The 17,409-nt window shown below is 44.4% G+C and overlaps 1 protein-coding gene across 1 annotated transcript in view; it reads left to right on the forward strand.

Annotated features, from left to right (window-relative positions):
- Positions 1-542: 542 nt before the first annotated feature.
- Positions 543-17,409, forward strand: part of LOC126095414 (uncharacterized) — a 44,372-nt gene continuing 27,505 nt past the window's right edge. Inside the window, exons 1-2 of the mRNA XM_049910212.1 lie at positions 543-656; positions 1,782-1,966. Coding sequence (XP_049766169.1) covers positions 543-656; positions 1,782-1,966 — 299 coding nt within the window. The remainder of the gene's footprint in view (positions 657-1,781; positions 1,967-17,409) is intronic.

Genomic DNA, 17,409 nt, shown 5'->3' on the forward strand with positions numbered 1-17,409 from the left:
TTGAGGAATTTATAGCCATTTACCCAGACGTAACTTCGGGTATGTCCTGCGTTCACCCACGTCTCGTCCAAATAGTAAATGGGTCTGCCTTTATCTCTCAACCGTTTAATGGTTCGAAGATAACACCGCCTCCATAAAACGATGTCGTCCCTGTCTATTAGCATGCTATCGCGCCAACGCCGGACATATTTGAAATTCATTTCTCTCAATAACTCACAAAATATAGTTCTCCGAAAATTGCCCAGATCTGCATCTTCGTTCACGACTGTAAGCACTTTGTCAATTGTTGGCAATTCGTTACGAAAAAGAAATCGTGTATTTGCCTTCGTATCGCATTTCTATCGAAGTCATCAACAATTTCGGAAAGTTTCTGTCGTAATAATCCTTTCTTGGGAGACTTCAAAGAGTGTGTGGCCTTGTACTCACTTATCACACGATACACTGAAGAACGTCCAACACCTGTAGCTGCAGCTGTTTTCGAAAGAACGTCACTCATCGCCTGCTCTGGATGTAACAGTTCCGTTTTATACACATTAAGCACCATGTGCTTCTCAGAAGAACTTAATGATTTCTTCTGTGCTCGCTTCTTTGGTGGACTCAGAACTGACACGTCGACCTCGCTCGCTGAATCCGTGGCTGACATAATGAGGACAGCCGTATGTGATGCTAATGAAATAAGTGAATATATAAAATAAGAAACCATGCGATGCTATTGGATGCGCACATAAACAGTGAATGCTCGCCGTAACTACAAACACATATACTTACTCCAATAATCAACAACTAGTCTTTCAAGCGTCTTTACAGATTAACTTAAGATATCCTGAAATCGCCACTGTACAACACCCATTAACGAGCTCACACGTGCAACTGAGACGACCACACTGACAGAGCGCCGCGCCTGCGAACCGCACAATGCATCGCCCATAAAGGACAAACGGTTGCACCCATCGCATTCGAACAAACTACAAAATTAAATTCAAACCTTTCTGAAACTTTTGTCGCTTACGCCCCCACAAAAAAATTTAAAGGGGAAAAGTTTGTCGCTTACTATATTTCGGATTATGATTTGGTAAAAGTTCTGCATCAGACGTGAGATTTTAATTTATTACTTCACTACTAATAACTCTATTGGGTAGAAAATTAGCAGACGTCATCAACATATGGTACTGAAGGCAATTATAAAATCATTTTGCTGTGCGACACACAGTTTAGGAGTTATGGCGTGATAAATATAGAGTAACGCGAAAAACAACTTTTGCTGAAAGCTTAAATATTTCTCTTTTTAAGTGACAATAAATTTTAATGAAATGAAAAAAAGGTGTCGGAAGGTAGTTCTCGGATCACTTTATCATGTTCAGGTGCCAAATTATCAAAAACCAGACTTTCATTTTTTCATTTGTGATGCCCCTGCCTTGTACACCCCTCGACGGCAGCGCTATGGACACGCGCCTTGCCGTGTTTACAGTACGTCTCTTGTTTCGGTGAATGGAGTATAGAATGACTCACATTGTGGATACTGTAAATTATTTATCCTCAAGAAACATGGAGAATGCAAAAAATTGTATAATATATATGAACTGTACAATATCGGATTCAGCCCTACCTGTAATCTTTCTTTAGACTGTGTTTCCTTGAAACGTTTTTTTTCTCAGTTCATGTAAAACAGCACCCAAAAGTATGCCTCCACCCTTCCATTTAAGACGTCGAGCGGTAATTAAATGCAGATTTTGTTCATCTAGATTAGAACGTATCAGAGGCTTCTGTTTTTGTGGCAGTAGCTGATCCTGGGTTTGGCCCTGCCGGCCAACGTGCAGGGCCAGGACTACACGGTGGGCGCGACCATGAAGATCGACTACGACCTGCCCAGCAACGCGACACAGCTGTTCGGTCAGGCGGCGGAGCGGGCCCTGGGCAGACTCACACGGTGGCAGCTGTACGCCACCGCCGAGGCTGCACTGTCCAGGTGAGGAGAGTCACGTCCAGCTTACCTAGTCTGCTACCTTTATTATATTATGTTTATACTGTGTCGGGTCTTGGACGTTCGCTTAGTTTTCCTAATCTGACGTAATGTGCACTTCCCGAGAAAAAAAGAGAAGTGTACAGAAGACATGCTCTGGTGTCTTCGTACAAGTACGTACCTCCAATGGGTGTCTACACTCCTGGAAATTGAAATGAGAACACAGTGAATTCATTGTCCCAGGAAGGGGAAACTTTATTGACACATTCCTGGGGTCAGATACATCACATGATCACACTGACAGAACCACAGGCACATAGACACAGGCAACAGAGCATGCACAATGTCGGCACTAGTACAGTGTATATCCACCTTTCGCAGCAATGCAGGCTGCTATTCTCCCATGGAGACGATCGTACAGATGCTGGATGTAGTCCTGTGGAACGGCTTGCCATGCCATTTCCACCTGGCGCCTCAGTTGGACCAGCGTTCGTGCTGGACGTGCAGACCGCGTGAGACGACGCTTCATCCAGTCCCAAACATGCTCAATGGCGGACAGATCCGGACATCTTGCTGGCCAGGGTAGTTGACTTACACCTTCTAGAGCACGTTGGGTGGCACGGGATACATGCGGACGTGCATTGTCCTGTTGGAACAGCAAGTTCCCTTGCCGGTCTAGGAATGGTAGAACAATGGGTTCGATGACGGTTTGGATGTACCGTGCACTATTCAGTGTCCCCTCGACGATCACCAGTGGTGTACGGCCAGTGTAGGAGATCGCTCCCCACACCATGATGCCGGGTGTTGGCCCTGTGTGCCTCGGTCGTATGCAGTCCTGATTGTGGCGCTCACCTGCACGGCGCCAAACACGCATACGACCATCATTGGCACCAAGGCAGAAGCGACTCTCATCGCTGAAGACGACACGTCTCCATTCGTCCCTCCATTCACGCCTGTCGCGACACCACTGGAGGCGGGCTGCACGATGTTGGGGCGTGAGCGGAAGACGGCCTAACGGTGTGCGGGACCGTAGCCCAGCTTCATGGAGACGGTTGCGAATGGTCCTCGCCGATACCCCAGGAGCAACAGTGTCCCTAATTTGCTGGGAAGTGGCGGTGCGGTCCCCTACGGCACTGCGTAGGAGCCTACGGTCTTGGCGTGCATCCGTGCGTCGCTGCGGTCCGGTCCCAGGTCGACGGGCACGTGCACCTTCCGCCGACCACTGGCGACAACATCGATGTACTGTGGAGACCTCACGCCCCACGTGTTGAGCAATTTGGCGGTACGTCCACCCGGCCTCCCGCATGCCCAATATACGCCCTCGCTCAAAGTCCGTCAACTGCACATACGGTTCACGTCCACGCTGTCGCGGCATGCTACCAGTGTTAAAGACTGCGATGGAGCTCCGTATGCCACGGCAAACTGGCTGACACTGACGGCGGCGGTGCACAAATGCTGCGCAGCTAGCGCCATTCGACGGCCAACACCGCGGTTCCTGGTGTGTCCGCTGTGCCGTGCGTGTGATCATTGCTTGTACAGCCCTCTCGCAGTGTCCGGAGCAAGTATGGTGGGTCTGACACACCGGTGTCAATGTGTTCTTTTTTCCATTTCCAGGAGTGTATATGATTAGAGTGAGAGGTAGAATGGCCACCGAGTATATTACTGTCGTTAGGGTTTAGTGTTATTAGAGTAGTAGTGCTGTTACTAGAGCCGGAAGGCTGTTAACAATGTCAGACACTGAGTAATCACTGTGAAGGACATGAAGATCACACATACTCGCGTGAGACAGCGTTATCAGCAACTGACATACTTTGAAACGAGTCTCCTCCTAGGTCTCCATTTGGCCATATGGTCGAATTGGAGAACGTCCAGATTCGTGGGACATTTGGATGTGACAGTGCCCCGATGTTGGAATGCAGTGGACGTGGAGCAGGCGTACTCGCCCTCACGGTCGACCATGTCTCACCTCCACAACGGAGGACAGCCGTATTGTGCACCAACTATTGTAACCCATTCACACCTGCATGTCCCAAAGGAGAACAAATAATGGATTCCCTGCACCATTCTGTGTTGTCTCACACCACTGGTCAGAAATGGAGCAGTAGGACTAGAAAATTATCGTCCCATGCATAGGCAGCGGTTAACACAAACTTTTGCGTTTTGAGTGGTGTCACAGTCGGGCAGCATGGACTGCCGACGGATAACGTCGCATTGCGTTCAGCGATGAGTTGTGGTTCTACACGATCTCGGCGCCTATGGCGGTGACTTGTGGAGACGTCCCATTCTTCCAATGTTTTGGAGAGGCGTGGCGTTCTACTCCTGGCGTCACGATATGAGCAACCCTCTGGAATGACTTCAGGTCACGGCTGTTTGTTTTTCAACAGGACAACGAATCGTCCACTCATGCTACGTGTGTCTATCATCTGTCTGCGTGTTACTGAAGAACTCCCGTAGCTAGCAAGATACCGAGATCTGTCCCCAAAATAACATATGAGGGACCAGTTAGAATGTCAGCTCCGTCCAAGTGCCAGTAACGGGGGTGTCGAGGATTATCTGCAATTGTTGTGGGTCAGATAGACACAGTATACGATTCAACGGCTTTATGACGATCTGCAATTGAATCAGCACACACACACAGTCTAAAAGGGAAACATTGTCGCACTGGTAACTGAGCCCTGCAAATTTGACTTTATATTGTAATCGCTGAAATAACCTCACAACCCCACTTACCTCATGAAGTTTCATTTCGTTTCCTCCTCTCCTTCAAGGACCTTCACTTTTTTATAGCAGACAATGTAATCACAAGAGTTACCAAATCTTTGTTGCCTCACGTCCAGTGTACAAGATTAAACGGAAATCCACGGGCTAAATTTCCAGCTGTCGTTCAGTAATGTTTTCTTATTGTTCCGGTGTAAGGAACTCGTGGTCTTCGGCCTCTCGTTAGCAAAGTAATAGCATAACTACGATTTACTCCCTTTGTTACAGCAATTCCCTCTGATGGTTGTGTGAAAATATCTTCACAACGGTGAGAAAGCCTACTGTATGCAATCAGTGTAACATGGATCGCATGTCCCGTAGGCATCCATGTACAGATGCAAAACATCTGTGATGTGACTGCAGTCCCAGTTTAATGTGGTTTTACTGCTCTTCGACAGTATTCAGTGAACCCACACCCGAGGTGTACATGGGTCAAATCATCATCAGTGAATCTGTCCACACTGTTCCGCATGACAGTTAAAGTACAACTAACACGCCGGGAAAACAAATCTGATACGGAAACGGTGGTGTACTGAATGAAAGCGGAAGGGTGAGGAATAAAGTGACATTCCCATCGTCAACAGCAAGTACCTCGAATGGATGGATGAAGTTTTTTTCCGAACAAGACATACACGACATATCGCCAGCATTTGCCCTCTTCTACAGACATTTTCGCACAAATACAGCTACAAAAATAAGTGGCGGTAGGAAGAATAGGAAATACAATTACTCTAAAAGGAGCAGACGGAGACCACGGTTTCCTTACACCGAAATACTTAGAAAATATCACTGAACAAAATATCAGTGTACTTCCTTCCAAAGGCAAGTGTAAAATAAAAATGTTTTCTTTGAGTGATTAGTAGCAAAACAATCATCTTGCCCTAAAACGTTGCAGTGGTCTCTTTCAAGTTTACACTAATAACCAAGAACCTTATACATAAGTACACGGAGGTCTCTGAGGCAGATTAACACCGATATTTTCTCTACTTACCTGTGTAATGCTTCAGTGTGGATGCTTCCGTTCTCAGAAATCTTACCGTCTGCCACATCAAAGTATACTAAATTTTACTAAAAATCAAAATGTGTTCCGAAATCTCGCTTTACAGCCCAATAGTTAAGGTCAATTTTCTTCAGCTTCTTAAACAGAACAGAGGTGACAGATTATAAATCTTATTTCAGTCCCAGTAGCACAACTGAAATGTCATTATTTTGGCGTATCTTGGTGGTGGTTTTGCGGGTTCCGCTAAATAGCTCAGGAGTCCATTGCACGCAGGAGTCGGCTACACGGGCAGCGAGATATGCGTGGCGTGGACTGGGCGGATTTTTAGGTTAGACGGTCCCACAGAAACATAAAAAGGGCTTCAATCTCAAAGGGCGCAAGTCAGACACAGGAAGAAAATAGATCTGGGAACCATCAGTATAGCAACTGTAAAATGCCGTAGCTGCGTTGGGACAACACCAAGGGCTAATAGAAAGCACTGATACTCAAATCATTATAGGCACTATCAGCTGATTGAAACCAGAGAAAAGGTCAGCCGAAAATTTTGACAAGGAACTAACAGTGCTCAGAAATGAAAGGATAAATACAGTTGGCGGTGGCGTGTTTGTTTCTGTTAGAAGTAGTTTATCGTGTAGCGAAACTGAAGTAGATAGTTCCTGTGAGTTAAAATGGGCAGAGGCCATTCTTGGCAACCGGAATAAAATGACAGTTCCATCCTTTTACCGACCTCCCAACTCAGACGATACAATTGCTGGAAGGTTCAAAGGAAACTTGTGTCTCATTTCAAACACATATCTGGCTCATACAATTACAGTTCTACACCTACCTGTACACCTATACTGTGCAAACTACCGTGGAGTGAATGGCAGAGGGTACGTCCTATTGTACCAACTACTAGGATTTCTTCCCGTTCCTTTGATGTATAGAGCGAGGAAAGCATGATTGTCTAAATGCCTCTATCGTGCTGTAATTATTCCAATCTCATCCTCAGGATCCATAAATGAGCGATATGTAGCAGATTGCAGTATATTCCTAGTGTAATCATTTAAAGCTGATTCTTGAAGCTTTTCTCGAAGACTTTCTCAGAATAATTTACTTCTGTCTTCAAGAGTCTGCCGGTTCAGTTTCTTCAGTATCTCTGTGATACTTTCCAACCTGTGACCATTCGTGCTGCCGTCCTCCGTATACGTTCAATATCCCCTGTTAGTCCTGTTTACTGTGGGCCCCACACACTTGAGCAGTATTCTAGAACCGGTCGCACAGGTGATCATTAAGCAATCTCTTTTGTAGACTCACTGCTCTTCCCCAGTATTTTACCAATAAACCGAAGTCTACCATCCGCCTTACCCCCGACTGAGCCTATGTGGTCATTCCATGTCATATCCCTGCAAAGTGATACACCCAGGTATTTGTATGAATTGCCCGATTCCAGCAATGACTCACTGATATTAAAGTTGTAGGATAGTATGCCTTTTCGTTCTGTGAAGAGTACAGCTTTACATTTCTGAACATTTAAAGCAAGTTGCCAATCTCTGCACCATTTCGACATCTTATCAAGATATGACTGAATATTTATGTTGCTCCTTTCAGACAGTACTGCATTACAGAGAACTGCATCATTTGCAAAAATTCACTATTAATATCGTCCGCAAGGTCATTAATATACAACATGACCAGCAAGGGTCCCAACATACTTCCCTGGGGCACAACTGAAGCTACTTCTACATCTGACGACGACTCTACATCCAAGGTAACATGCTGCGTCCCCCTACCAAAAATCTTCACTTGATAACCCATATGATCGTACTTTTGACAGTAAGAATAGGCGTGGTACTGTGTCAAATGCCTTTCGGAAATCAAAAAATACTGCATCTACCTGAATGCCTTGATCCAAAGCTTTGAGTATATGAGAAAAGTGCGAGTTGAGTTTCGCATGATCTATGATTTCGAACTCCATGGTGGTTGGCATGGGAGGAATCATTCGGTTCGAGATACCTCATTATGTTTGAGCTCAGAATATGTTCTACCGGTAAGATTCTACAACAAATCGATGTCGAAGATGTTGGACAGTAGTTTTGTGGACCACTTCTGCTACGCTTTATTGTAGACTGGTGTGACCTGCCCTTTCCTCCAAGAACTGGGAACAGATTTTTGCTCGAGGGATCTACGATATATTATAGCCAGAAAAGTGGCTAACTCAGCCGCAAAATTCAGTATAGAATCAGATAGGGACTCCGTCAGGCCCCGGAGCTTAATGCAGTTTTAACGGTTTCTGCTATTTCTGAACACCACTGACACTAATACTTATTTCGCTCATCTTTTCGATGAGGCTATTCTCCTGGGTTTTCCTTTGTAAAAGAAAATTTGAAAACGAACATTTCAGCTTTTGCTTTGCTACCCTCAATTTCAGTTCGTGCCTCATTCGCTAGGGACTAGATACTAAGTTTGGTGGCACAAACAGGTTTCACATACGGCCAGAATTTCATTGGGTTTTGAGAAAGATCATTTGACAATGTTCTGCTACAGTAGTCACTGAAGGCTTCACGCATCACTCTCTTGACGCGTTTCAGTCAGCATCTCTCTGTCTATAGCCTTATGCTCTGTTTTATACTGCATAATACAGGAATCTCTGTTTCTTTAGAAGTTTCTTTACAGTGACTGTACGCCATGGTGGATCCCTCCCATTTAGAACTGTTCTATTGGGTAGGTAGCTATGCAGCGCATGGTAAATTACTCTTTTAAACTTCAGCCATTATTCCTCTACATGCTCCTGCCCTGTGCTGAAATTTTCAAGTTCCTGACTGAGATATGACACTAATGATTTTTTATCTAGTTTTCTACTTGTTTTCTGATTGTTTTAGTTGTCCTTTGTACTTTGGTAATAACTGTCCCCACTACTACTGGTACCAGTTTCGACGTTGGCATCTTCAAAGAAATTAGGTCTATTTGTTGCCATTAGAACCAATATATTTCCAACATGGGTGGGGTTCCGAACTATCTGTCCTAGGTAGTTCTCAGAGAAGGCATTTAGTAATGTTTCACAAGAAGTCTTATCACGCCTGCAAGCAGCTAAGGGTGTTCATTTCATTGTAATATAATTGGGGAACTTACGTTTAAGTGAAGTGAGGTTTTCTCTAAAATTTTCTGTTACAACAGGACATGAGTGTGGAGGGAGACAGGAGGACCCAGTCATCATATTAAGCCCATCCTTGATACTGAGTTTTGCCCATTGTCACACGCAGCTTCAGTTTCTGTCTCGGTGTATTTGAGTTTCTTGTCTACTGCGACAAATACACCACCTCCATTTCCCATCTTTCATTATACATTTAAATTTTCCCGAAAAATTTCAACGCTGTCAGTTTCAGCTTTCTGTACCCAGTATTATGTGAGTTTCACTGCTTTTCAAAACTTCAAACCATTAGGATTTTAATACTCTCACTTTGCTCTTCACCTGTCTCGATTTTTTGCGCCTTGCAGAGCCCGGGCTATTCCACTGGGACTATTGTTGCTTTGTCTCCCAAACACTTGTTGAGCCATTGCAGGGATCTCTGCAGCACTTTTCCCGAGATTCACACAGAATTTGATACACACGCTCTGTTCTGTTGGCGGATCCATTGTAAAATCGCCACACACCAAAAACAGAGTATTACGGAAATCACTGTGGATACGCAGCACATCCTCCCAGCTGAATGCCACTCCGCAGATATGCTCTCGCCAGCTAGACGTACAAAGATCTACTACTCCTACTTTCCAGATGGCAGCATCAGTCCCGAAAATTTTGGATTCCACCACGTATAGTGCACACCTCACCCATTTATGGGGACGCTATAGTACTCAAATTGCAGCCTAGCTTCTCGCGGAACCTTCGAAGTCTCTGGTTTAGTCTTTCCACTCGACTCAGAACCACAGGGTCACGATCATTTCTGGAGACAATGCTGCAAATTACGAGGTTCGTTGAAACACCATAAGTAAGGCTGATCATCTCAACCTTCTCTGACAGTCGCTGGCATGACACAAGTATGACCTGGGGCCCCATACAATAGGCATCATTTGTTCCAACGCGCGCCACAATCTGCAGCTAGTTGCACCCTGTTCCCTCAATGGCTGCCGAAATAGCTGCTTCACAGCCTGGTGTCCTTTCCTGTCCCTTGCTGCCTTTTCTCTAAGGGTACCATCATTCGCTTTACGTTCGAATTGCCGACGACTAATAGATCCCTACCCTTCTGCGTTTGCCTCCTCTTGACACGGCCAAAACAAGTATCCCCAGAACAATTGAAGTGAGTCCCATTGGCACAGTTTCAGTGAAAGACAGCACCTCAAACTTGTCGATTAGGGGGATCGATACAGCAATCTGAGTCCTCCCTGGTCCACGTCCATCCTGCACAGGACGCCTAGCTCTGCCACCGACACGCCACCTGCAGTCAAGTGGAAGAGTAATGACAGATCCTGTACTTTCTGCAGAGGAAACATGATCTACAGCAGCAGATAGTACTTAAGGTACCTTTGGTACCGGTAACATACGTGCCCGACTTTCGGGAGCTCTTCCAGCACAACAACTCGCAGCAACCGCCAATCGTTTGGCACTAGTCAGGGCGATTTCAGGCTGGTTACGAATTCAACAAACTCATCCTGTGTTCGAGGACAGCATTTACAGGATGGGGGGGCCTACAGTTTAGCTGATGCTGTCTATTACAGGACAGTGACCCAATAAATAACTTTAAATTAAGCTCGCTGGTTATGTTTTAATCTATTTAGCTACGAAGTTGCTAATTCCCTATAAGAATTGAAGCAAACACACAGAAGGAGATTTCTATTAAGGGAACAGAAAACCTGTGGTAAAAATTACTGATTTCCTGAAACTTTTTGAGTTTAATTATAGTTATTAGCCAACTAGAAAATAGCGTTAATTTACGGTAAACGTATATCATATATACTCCACTTTAAGGGAAAACTAGATGTAACACAATTTGTTAGTTGGACTATGTGCTACAGTAATTAAATTACAAACGCCGACTTACTACTGTAACTGTACGGACTTAGCACGGCATTCGCGAATCTTAGAAATTTCACAATATATCACAATAAAACTGGTACTGATACAGTCAACGAAATATTATACAGAAGCAACGGGAACAGTAAAATATGTGAATATGACTTAGATTTACCCTCGATATGTTGGCAAAAATAAATGTCTAAATCCGGAGGTAGCATAAAACATCATCCGAAATTGGACTAAGACATTCTCTAAAAATTATTTCGAGCATTTAGTTCATGAACCCATTCGTATAGTAAACGGCTGTGTAACAAATAATCCTTAGCTAACAACGAGCATCAAAACTGATACAGGGATTGGAGAACACAGGGCTGTCGTAGCGAGAGTCAATACCGTAACTCCCAAATCCACCAAAAATGAAAGAAATACATATCTATTCAAAAAAGCAGATGAAAATTCGTTTGACGCCATCTTGAGAGACAATTTCCATTCCTTTCAAATTAACAATGTACGTATAGAACAGGGGTGCCCTGAAGTCAAAGAAACACGGGTTGTTCAAAAAGTCTCTCCGCAGTGTCGTATGATTGTTAGCCGCACGTGCCGTATGATTGTTAGCCTGCCTGGGTTACTTCCCTTCAAGTGGACCCTCCCAACATTCCTCTGTTTCGTTTATCTCAGCCAGCGTCAGCAGTATCGTTGGTGTGTGTCGTTAGGTGTTGACATGAACGTTTTAGTTCCTCTGTTCGTTTGTTTCGTTTTTGTCACTGTTAAAATGCTAACCTTTGAAGAACGTGTGTTTTTAGTCGAACAAGTGTTCAAATCTGGCGGTAAATACACAGTTTAACTTCTTCAAACATTTAATTCAGTTTTCCCGGAGACAACCCTTCCACATCGCGATGCTGTGTGAGATTTGATTAACAAATTTCGAAGTACGGGTTCAGTGACAGATACACCGAGAAGTAGTCGTCCTAGCGTTTTGTCTGAGGATAAACTACTCGATATTTCCGATAAATTGTCCATGAGTCCGAACAAGTCAATAAGAAAACTCGCCCAGGAAATCGATGTTAGTGTCGGACCGGCGCACACAGCTGTAAGGGAAAAATTAGAACTTTTCCCATACAAACTGATAGTCGTGCAAGAACTGAAAAATATTGATCATGGCAAGAGACTGCATTATTGTCAATGGTTCAAAAATTTCGTTCAACAAAATGGAAGGAATATCCTTAATGAAACGTTTTTCACTGATGAGGCGTCGTTTCATTTATCCAGGTACATGAACTCGCAAAATTCTCGTATGTGGAGTACTGCAAATCCATAGTGTATTCATGAGGGACCACTTCATTCTGTGAAAATAGGAGTTTGGATTGCAATTTCTAGACGTCGGATTGTGGGTCCCATATTTTTCAACAAAACAATAAACGCAAACGATACTGCAGTGATATTCTCTACCCAGTCATAGGAGAACTTGTGTTAAGCGAAATACTGAACGCCGGCCGCGGTGGCCGTGCGGTTCTGGCGCTGCAGTCCGGAACCGCGGGACTGCTACGGTCGCAGGTTCGAATCCTACCTCGGGCAAGGGTGTGTGTGACGTCCTTAGGTTAGTTAGGTTTAAGTTGTTCTAAGTTCTAGGGGACTTATGACCTAAGCTGTTGAGTCCCATAGTGATCAGAGCCATTTTTTTGAAATACTGAACGATTTTTTCAACACGATTGTGCAACCAGGCATACAGCTCGCGTTTCAGTGTCATTGCTGTTTTTTGTGATCACATAATATCACGGGGACTTTGGCCTCCACGATAACCTGACCAAACACCACCTGACTTTTTCTTCTGGGGTCCAGTGAAAGCAACTATCTATAAAAGCCGTCCAAAATCCATCGATGAGTTGAAAACTGCAGTATCCACTTTCAGTGCTTATGTTACAGAAGAAATGTTACAGTTAGTTATTGGAAACATGATTAGACGAATTTAATTGTGTATTCAATAACAGGTGGGACACTTTCAGCATTTAATGTGAAAATTTGTAAGTAAAAATGAATATTCAATAAATTAATAACTTGTATACACTGAGTTTCATTTCGATATATTCACTGCGGCATACGACACGCGCGGCTAACAATCATACGGCACTGCGCAGACACTTTTTGAACACCCCGTAGTATCGACAGCAATCGAGAGATCTGCACCAGACAAATTAACAAAAGCCCAGGTGATCCCCCACGGAACGCAGAATAAGGAAAGAACATTGTTGCAGAAACAACGAAAAAAGCATGCCAAAATTCAACTAAAGCAAAATCGCCAGTTTTGGGGATTTACAGAAGCTCGACGTTCAGCGTGTACTTAAGTGCGAGGTCCTTATAATAGTTTCCACAACGACACTTTGTCTCGAAAGCTGGCAGAAAACACAAAGAGGTTCTGGTTGTATGTGAAGTATGCTAGCGACGTGAGACAATCAAGCCTTCTCTGCGCCATAGCAAAGGAAATACTATCGATGGCAGTGCTGCTAAAGCAGAGTTACTTAACACAGCCTTCCGAAATTCAATCACCAAAGAAGACGAATCAAGAACAGCTGCCAGCGTGAATAACTTAGAAGTAGATATCTTCGGAGTAGTGAATTAACGTAAATCGCTTAATAAAAGCATGTCTGCCGGTCCAAATTGTATACCAACTAGGTTCCTTTCAGTGAATGCTCATGCATTAGCTCCATACTTAACAATCATAATATAACCACTCGCCCAACGAAAGATCCGTACCCAAAGACTGGAAAGCTGCACAGCTTACATCAATATTCAAGAAAGGCAATAGGAGTAAACCACTAAATTACAGGTCCAAATCATTAACGTCAATGTGCAGCAGGAGTCTGGGACATATATTCTGTTCGAACATTATAAATTACCTCGGAGAGAACGGTCTATTGACACATAGTGAACACGGATTTAGAAAACATCGTTCTTGGGAGACACAACTAGCTCTTTACTGACACGAAGTGTTGAATACTATCGACAAAGGATTTTAAATTTATTCGGGTATTTCTAGATTTCCAGAACGTTTTTGACGCCGTACCTCACAAGCTTATGCGTGCTTATGGGTTCGCGATTTCCTGTCAGAGAGGTCACAGTTCGTAGTAACTGACGGAAAGTTATCTAGTAAAACAGAAGCAATATCTGGCGTTCCACAAGTAAGTGATATAGGCCCTCTGCTGTTCTTTATCTACATAAACGATTTAGGTGATAATCTGAGGAGCCGTCTTGCAGATGATGCTGTCTTTTATCATCCAGTAAAGTCATCAGAAGATCAAAACTAATTTCCAAACGATTTAGACGAGATATCTGTATGGTGCACAAACTGGCAATTGACCTTAAGTAATGAAAAGTGTGAGGCCATCTGCATGAATAGCGAAAGCAATCAGTTAAACTTCGGTTTCACGATAAATCAATCAAATCTGAAGGCCACAAATTCAACAAATTACCTTGGAATTACAGTTACGAACAATTTAAATTGGAAAGAGCACACAGAAAACGTTGTCCGGATGGCGAAACAAAGACTGCGTTGTATTGTCAGAACACTTAGAAGGTGCAACGGATCTACTAAAGAGACTACCTGTACTACGCTTGCCGGTCCTCTTCTGGAGTACCATTGCGCGGTGTGGTATCCCTATCAGATAGCATTAACGTAGTACATCGAGAAACATCAAAGAAGAGCAGCACTTTTTGTATTATCGAGAAATAGGGGAGAGATTATCACGGACATAATACAAGATTTGGAACGAACGTCATTAAAACAAAGGCGCTTCTCATTGCGTAGGAATCTTCTCACGGAATTCCAGTCACCAACTTTCTCCTTCGGATGTGAAAACATTTTGTTGACTCCGACCTACATAGGGAGAAATGATCATCATAATGAAGTAATCGAAACCAGAGCTCGCACGGAAACATAGTGGGAAAAGCAGGCGCCAGGTTGAGATTCATAGGAAGAATTCTAAGAAAATGTGACTCATCGACGAAAGAAGTAGCTTACAAAACGCTTGTTCGTCCGATTCTTGAGTATTGCTCATCAGTATGGGACCCTTACCAGGTTGGATTAATAGAAGAGATAGACATGATCCAGCGAAAAGCAGCGCGATTCGTCATGGGGACATTTAGTCAGCGCGAGAGCGTTACGGAGATGCTGAACAAGCTCCAGTGGCGGACACTTCAAGAAAGGCGTTACGCAATACGGAGAGGTTTATTATCGAAATTACGAGAGAGCACATTCCGGGAAGAGATGGGCAACATATTACTACCGCCCACATATATCTCGCGTAATGATCACAACGAAAAGATCCGAGAAATTAGAGCAAATACGGAGACTTACAAGCAGTCGTTCTTCCCACGCACAATTCGTGAATGGAACAGGGAAGGGGGGATCAGATAGTGGTACAATAAGTACCCTCCGCCACACACCGTAAGGTGGCTCGCGGAGTATAGATGTAGATGTAGATGTAGATACAGGTGTTCGTTTTACCCGCTCGCTGTTAGAGAGTGGAATAATAGAGAATTAGACTGAAGGTGGTTCGATGAAACCTCTGCCAGGCATTTAAGTGTGACATGCAGAGTAGCCAGGTAGATGTAGATGTTTCTTGAAGTTCTTTACATATTCTTCTTATTGTCATCACAGCAGTCTTTAGGTGCGTAAGAATGCTGATTGATGCAGAAAGATATTGGGGTTCTCTAATGTTGAGTATTAATACGAAAAATGAAAGACGCAGGTGAATTATATATTCGAGACAAAGTTGACGTCATGTGATACCTCTTAATAATATGTATCTACGAACATATGGGCTTTCTATGTCATCGTAGCTGCTCACGCATAGTAACACCGTTTTCTGGCGGCTCTGGCAACTGCTGCAACGAAGCTATTTCTAACAGGTCGCGGGAACATACTGTGAATGGTGCTTTGAAAAGCAGCTCTCGAAGTTAGTGCCACACAACTCTGGCCGCGTGTGCACACCACCAGCGGCCCCGGCCTGACCACACGCCGTGGAGACTTCCTCGCTGCTCCATCGCAACTGAGCAACTGCCTACTCCAGTACGTAGACAGCATTCATCCGCTCAGTGGAAATCACAGAAGCTACACACACTTCCACTTGCACCGATAACTCCGACAATCCTAAAACCAATCACCGTGGAACAACAAGAAGAAATGACAAGTCACACACACAGAGTTTCCATAAGTGGTCGGCAACCAGATACATATCGTCTGACGAGACGTCCGACCGAACGACCAACTAAGGTCGTCCCCAATCAAGTTATGAGTGTCGGCAATGGTCGATCGAGTCTTGGCCGTCCGGAGCTCACTGTAACTCCAACCTGACTCAACACGATGTTCGTTCGGAGCTCGGAGAGACGACGACCCGGGCACACCGGCTCAGACCCAACCATGCAGAGGTAACTCTTGCCCGTTGGCCACGACATCTCTGCAGAAGGTAGGAACTGACCCATGTCCGGCAAGATGACCAACTGACAAGACCCAGAAACGGTCAAAAGACTAAATACACATCGCCCATTGAGACGACCAACCGAACGACCACCCAGCGGTCGTTCCTGCTCCAATCTCCTTCTGTCAGACAGTTCATGTGTGTGGCCAGCTTTCGCCAAGTACTGTCTGTCCGCGCCTCACTGGCGCTCCATCCCCCGACTGAACTCCCGACACACGACGACCCGGAAGTACTAAAGGTCGCTCCAGAGATAGTGCGACAGTGCACTTATCGATAAGCGCTGCTGATGCCGCTCACAGTCAAGCAAACCAGCAACTTAGTGACGCCAAAAAAATCGAATAAGAAGAAGGCGACAGAACCATAAAAACAAGATGACGAGCAATAAACGGCATGACCGTGAGCCGCGCACAGCTCACAGACATCAATGTCATTATTTAAAATTTTCCTGGCACATTTGTCTGATGTATCTTAAAGTGTAGCACACCCAGAAAAGACCAATAACACATGTGAAAGCTTAGGTTTTCTCGTAGCTTGTTAATCTTCAAGACCAATATTACGAGGATGAGTCGAATGAAAACCTTAAATTTTTTTTAATATTATTTATTGTGCAGAAGTGGTACATAGCTGTATCACTTTTCAACATAATCACCCCCTGCTCAGTGCAAGTCTTCCAGCGCTTACAAAGTGCATTAACTCCTTTAGAAAAAAATTCTTTTGGTAGTCCACGCAAGCACTCATGCACCGTGTGGCATACCTCTTCATCAGAACATATACATGCTGCAATGTCATTCAGCGTCACTCGGCGGTTTTCCTTCACTATGGCTTCAACTGCTGCAACGTTCTATGGAGTCACAACTCCTTGTGCCTGACCTAGACGAGGAGCATCTTCCACTGAAGTCACACCATTTGCGAACTTCCTACTCAATTCGTAGACTTGCTGCTGTGACAAACATGCATCACCATACTGAACCTTCATTCGTCGATGAATTTCAATTTCACTACGCAAAAACCGAATACCAGAACGCTGTTCTTCCCTGGTGCAAGTCGCAAGTGGGGCGGCCATCTTTATACTGATACTGCGACGGTATGTGTACATCTGCACTATGCTGCCACCTACAGGCCATTCTGCATGCTGTTTATAGCACGCTTACCAACTTACAGGATAACGGCGCGAAACTTCGATTTGTTATTACAAATTTAAGGTTTTCATTTGACTCACCCTCGT

Source organism: Schistocerca cancellata, chromosome 8, assembly GCF_023864275.1.
Source record: "Schistocerca cancellata isolate TAMUIC-IGC-003103 chromosome 8, iqSchCanc2.1, whole genome shotgun sequence".
Classification (NCBI taxonomy): Eukaryota; Metazoa; Arthropoda; class Insecta; order Orthoptera; family Acrididae; genus Schistocerca; species Schistocerca cancellata.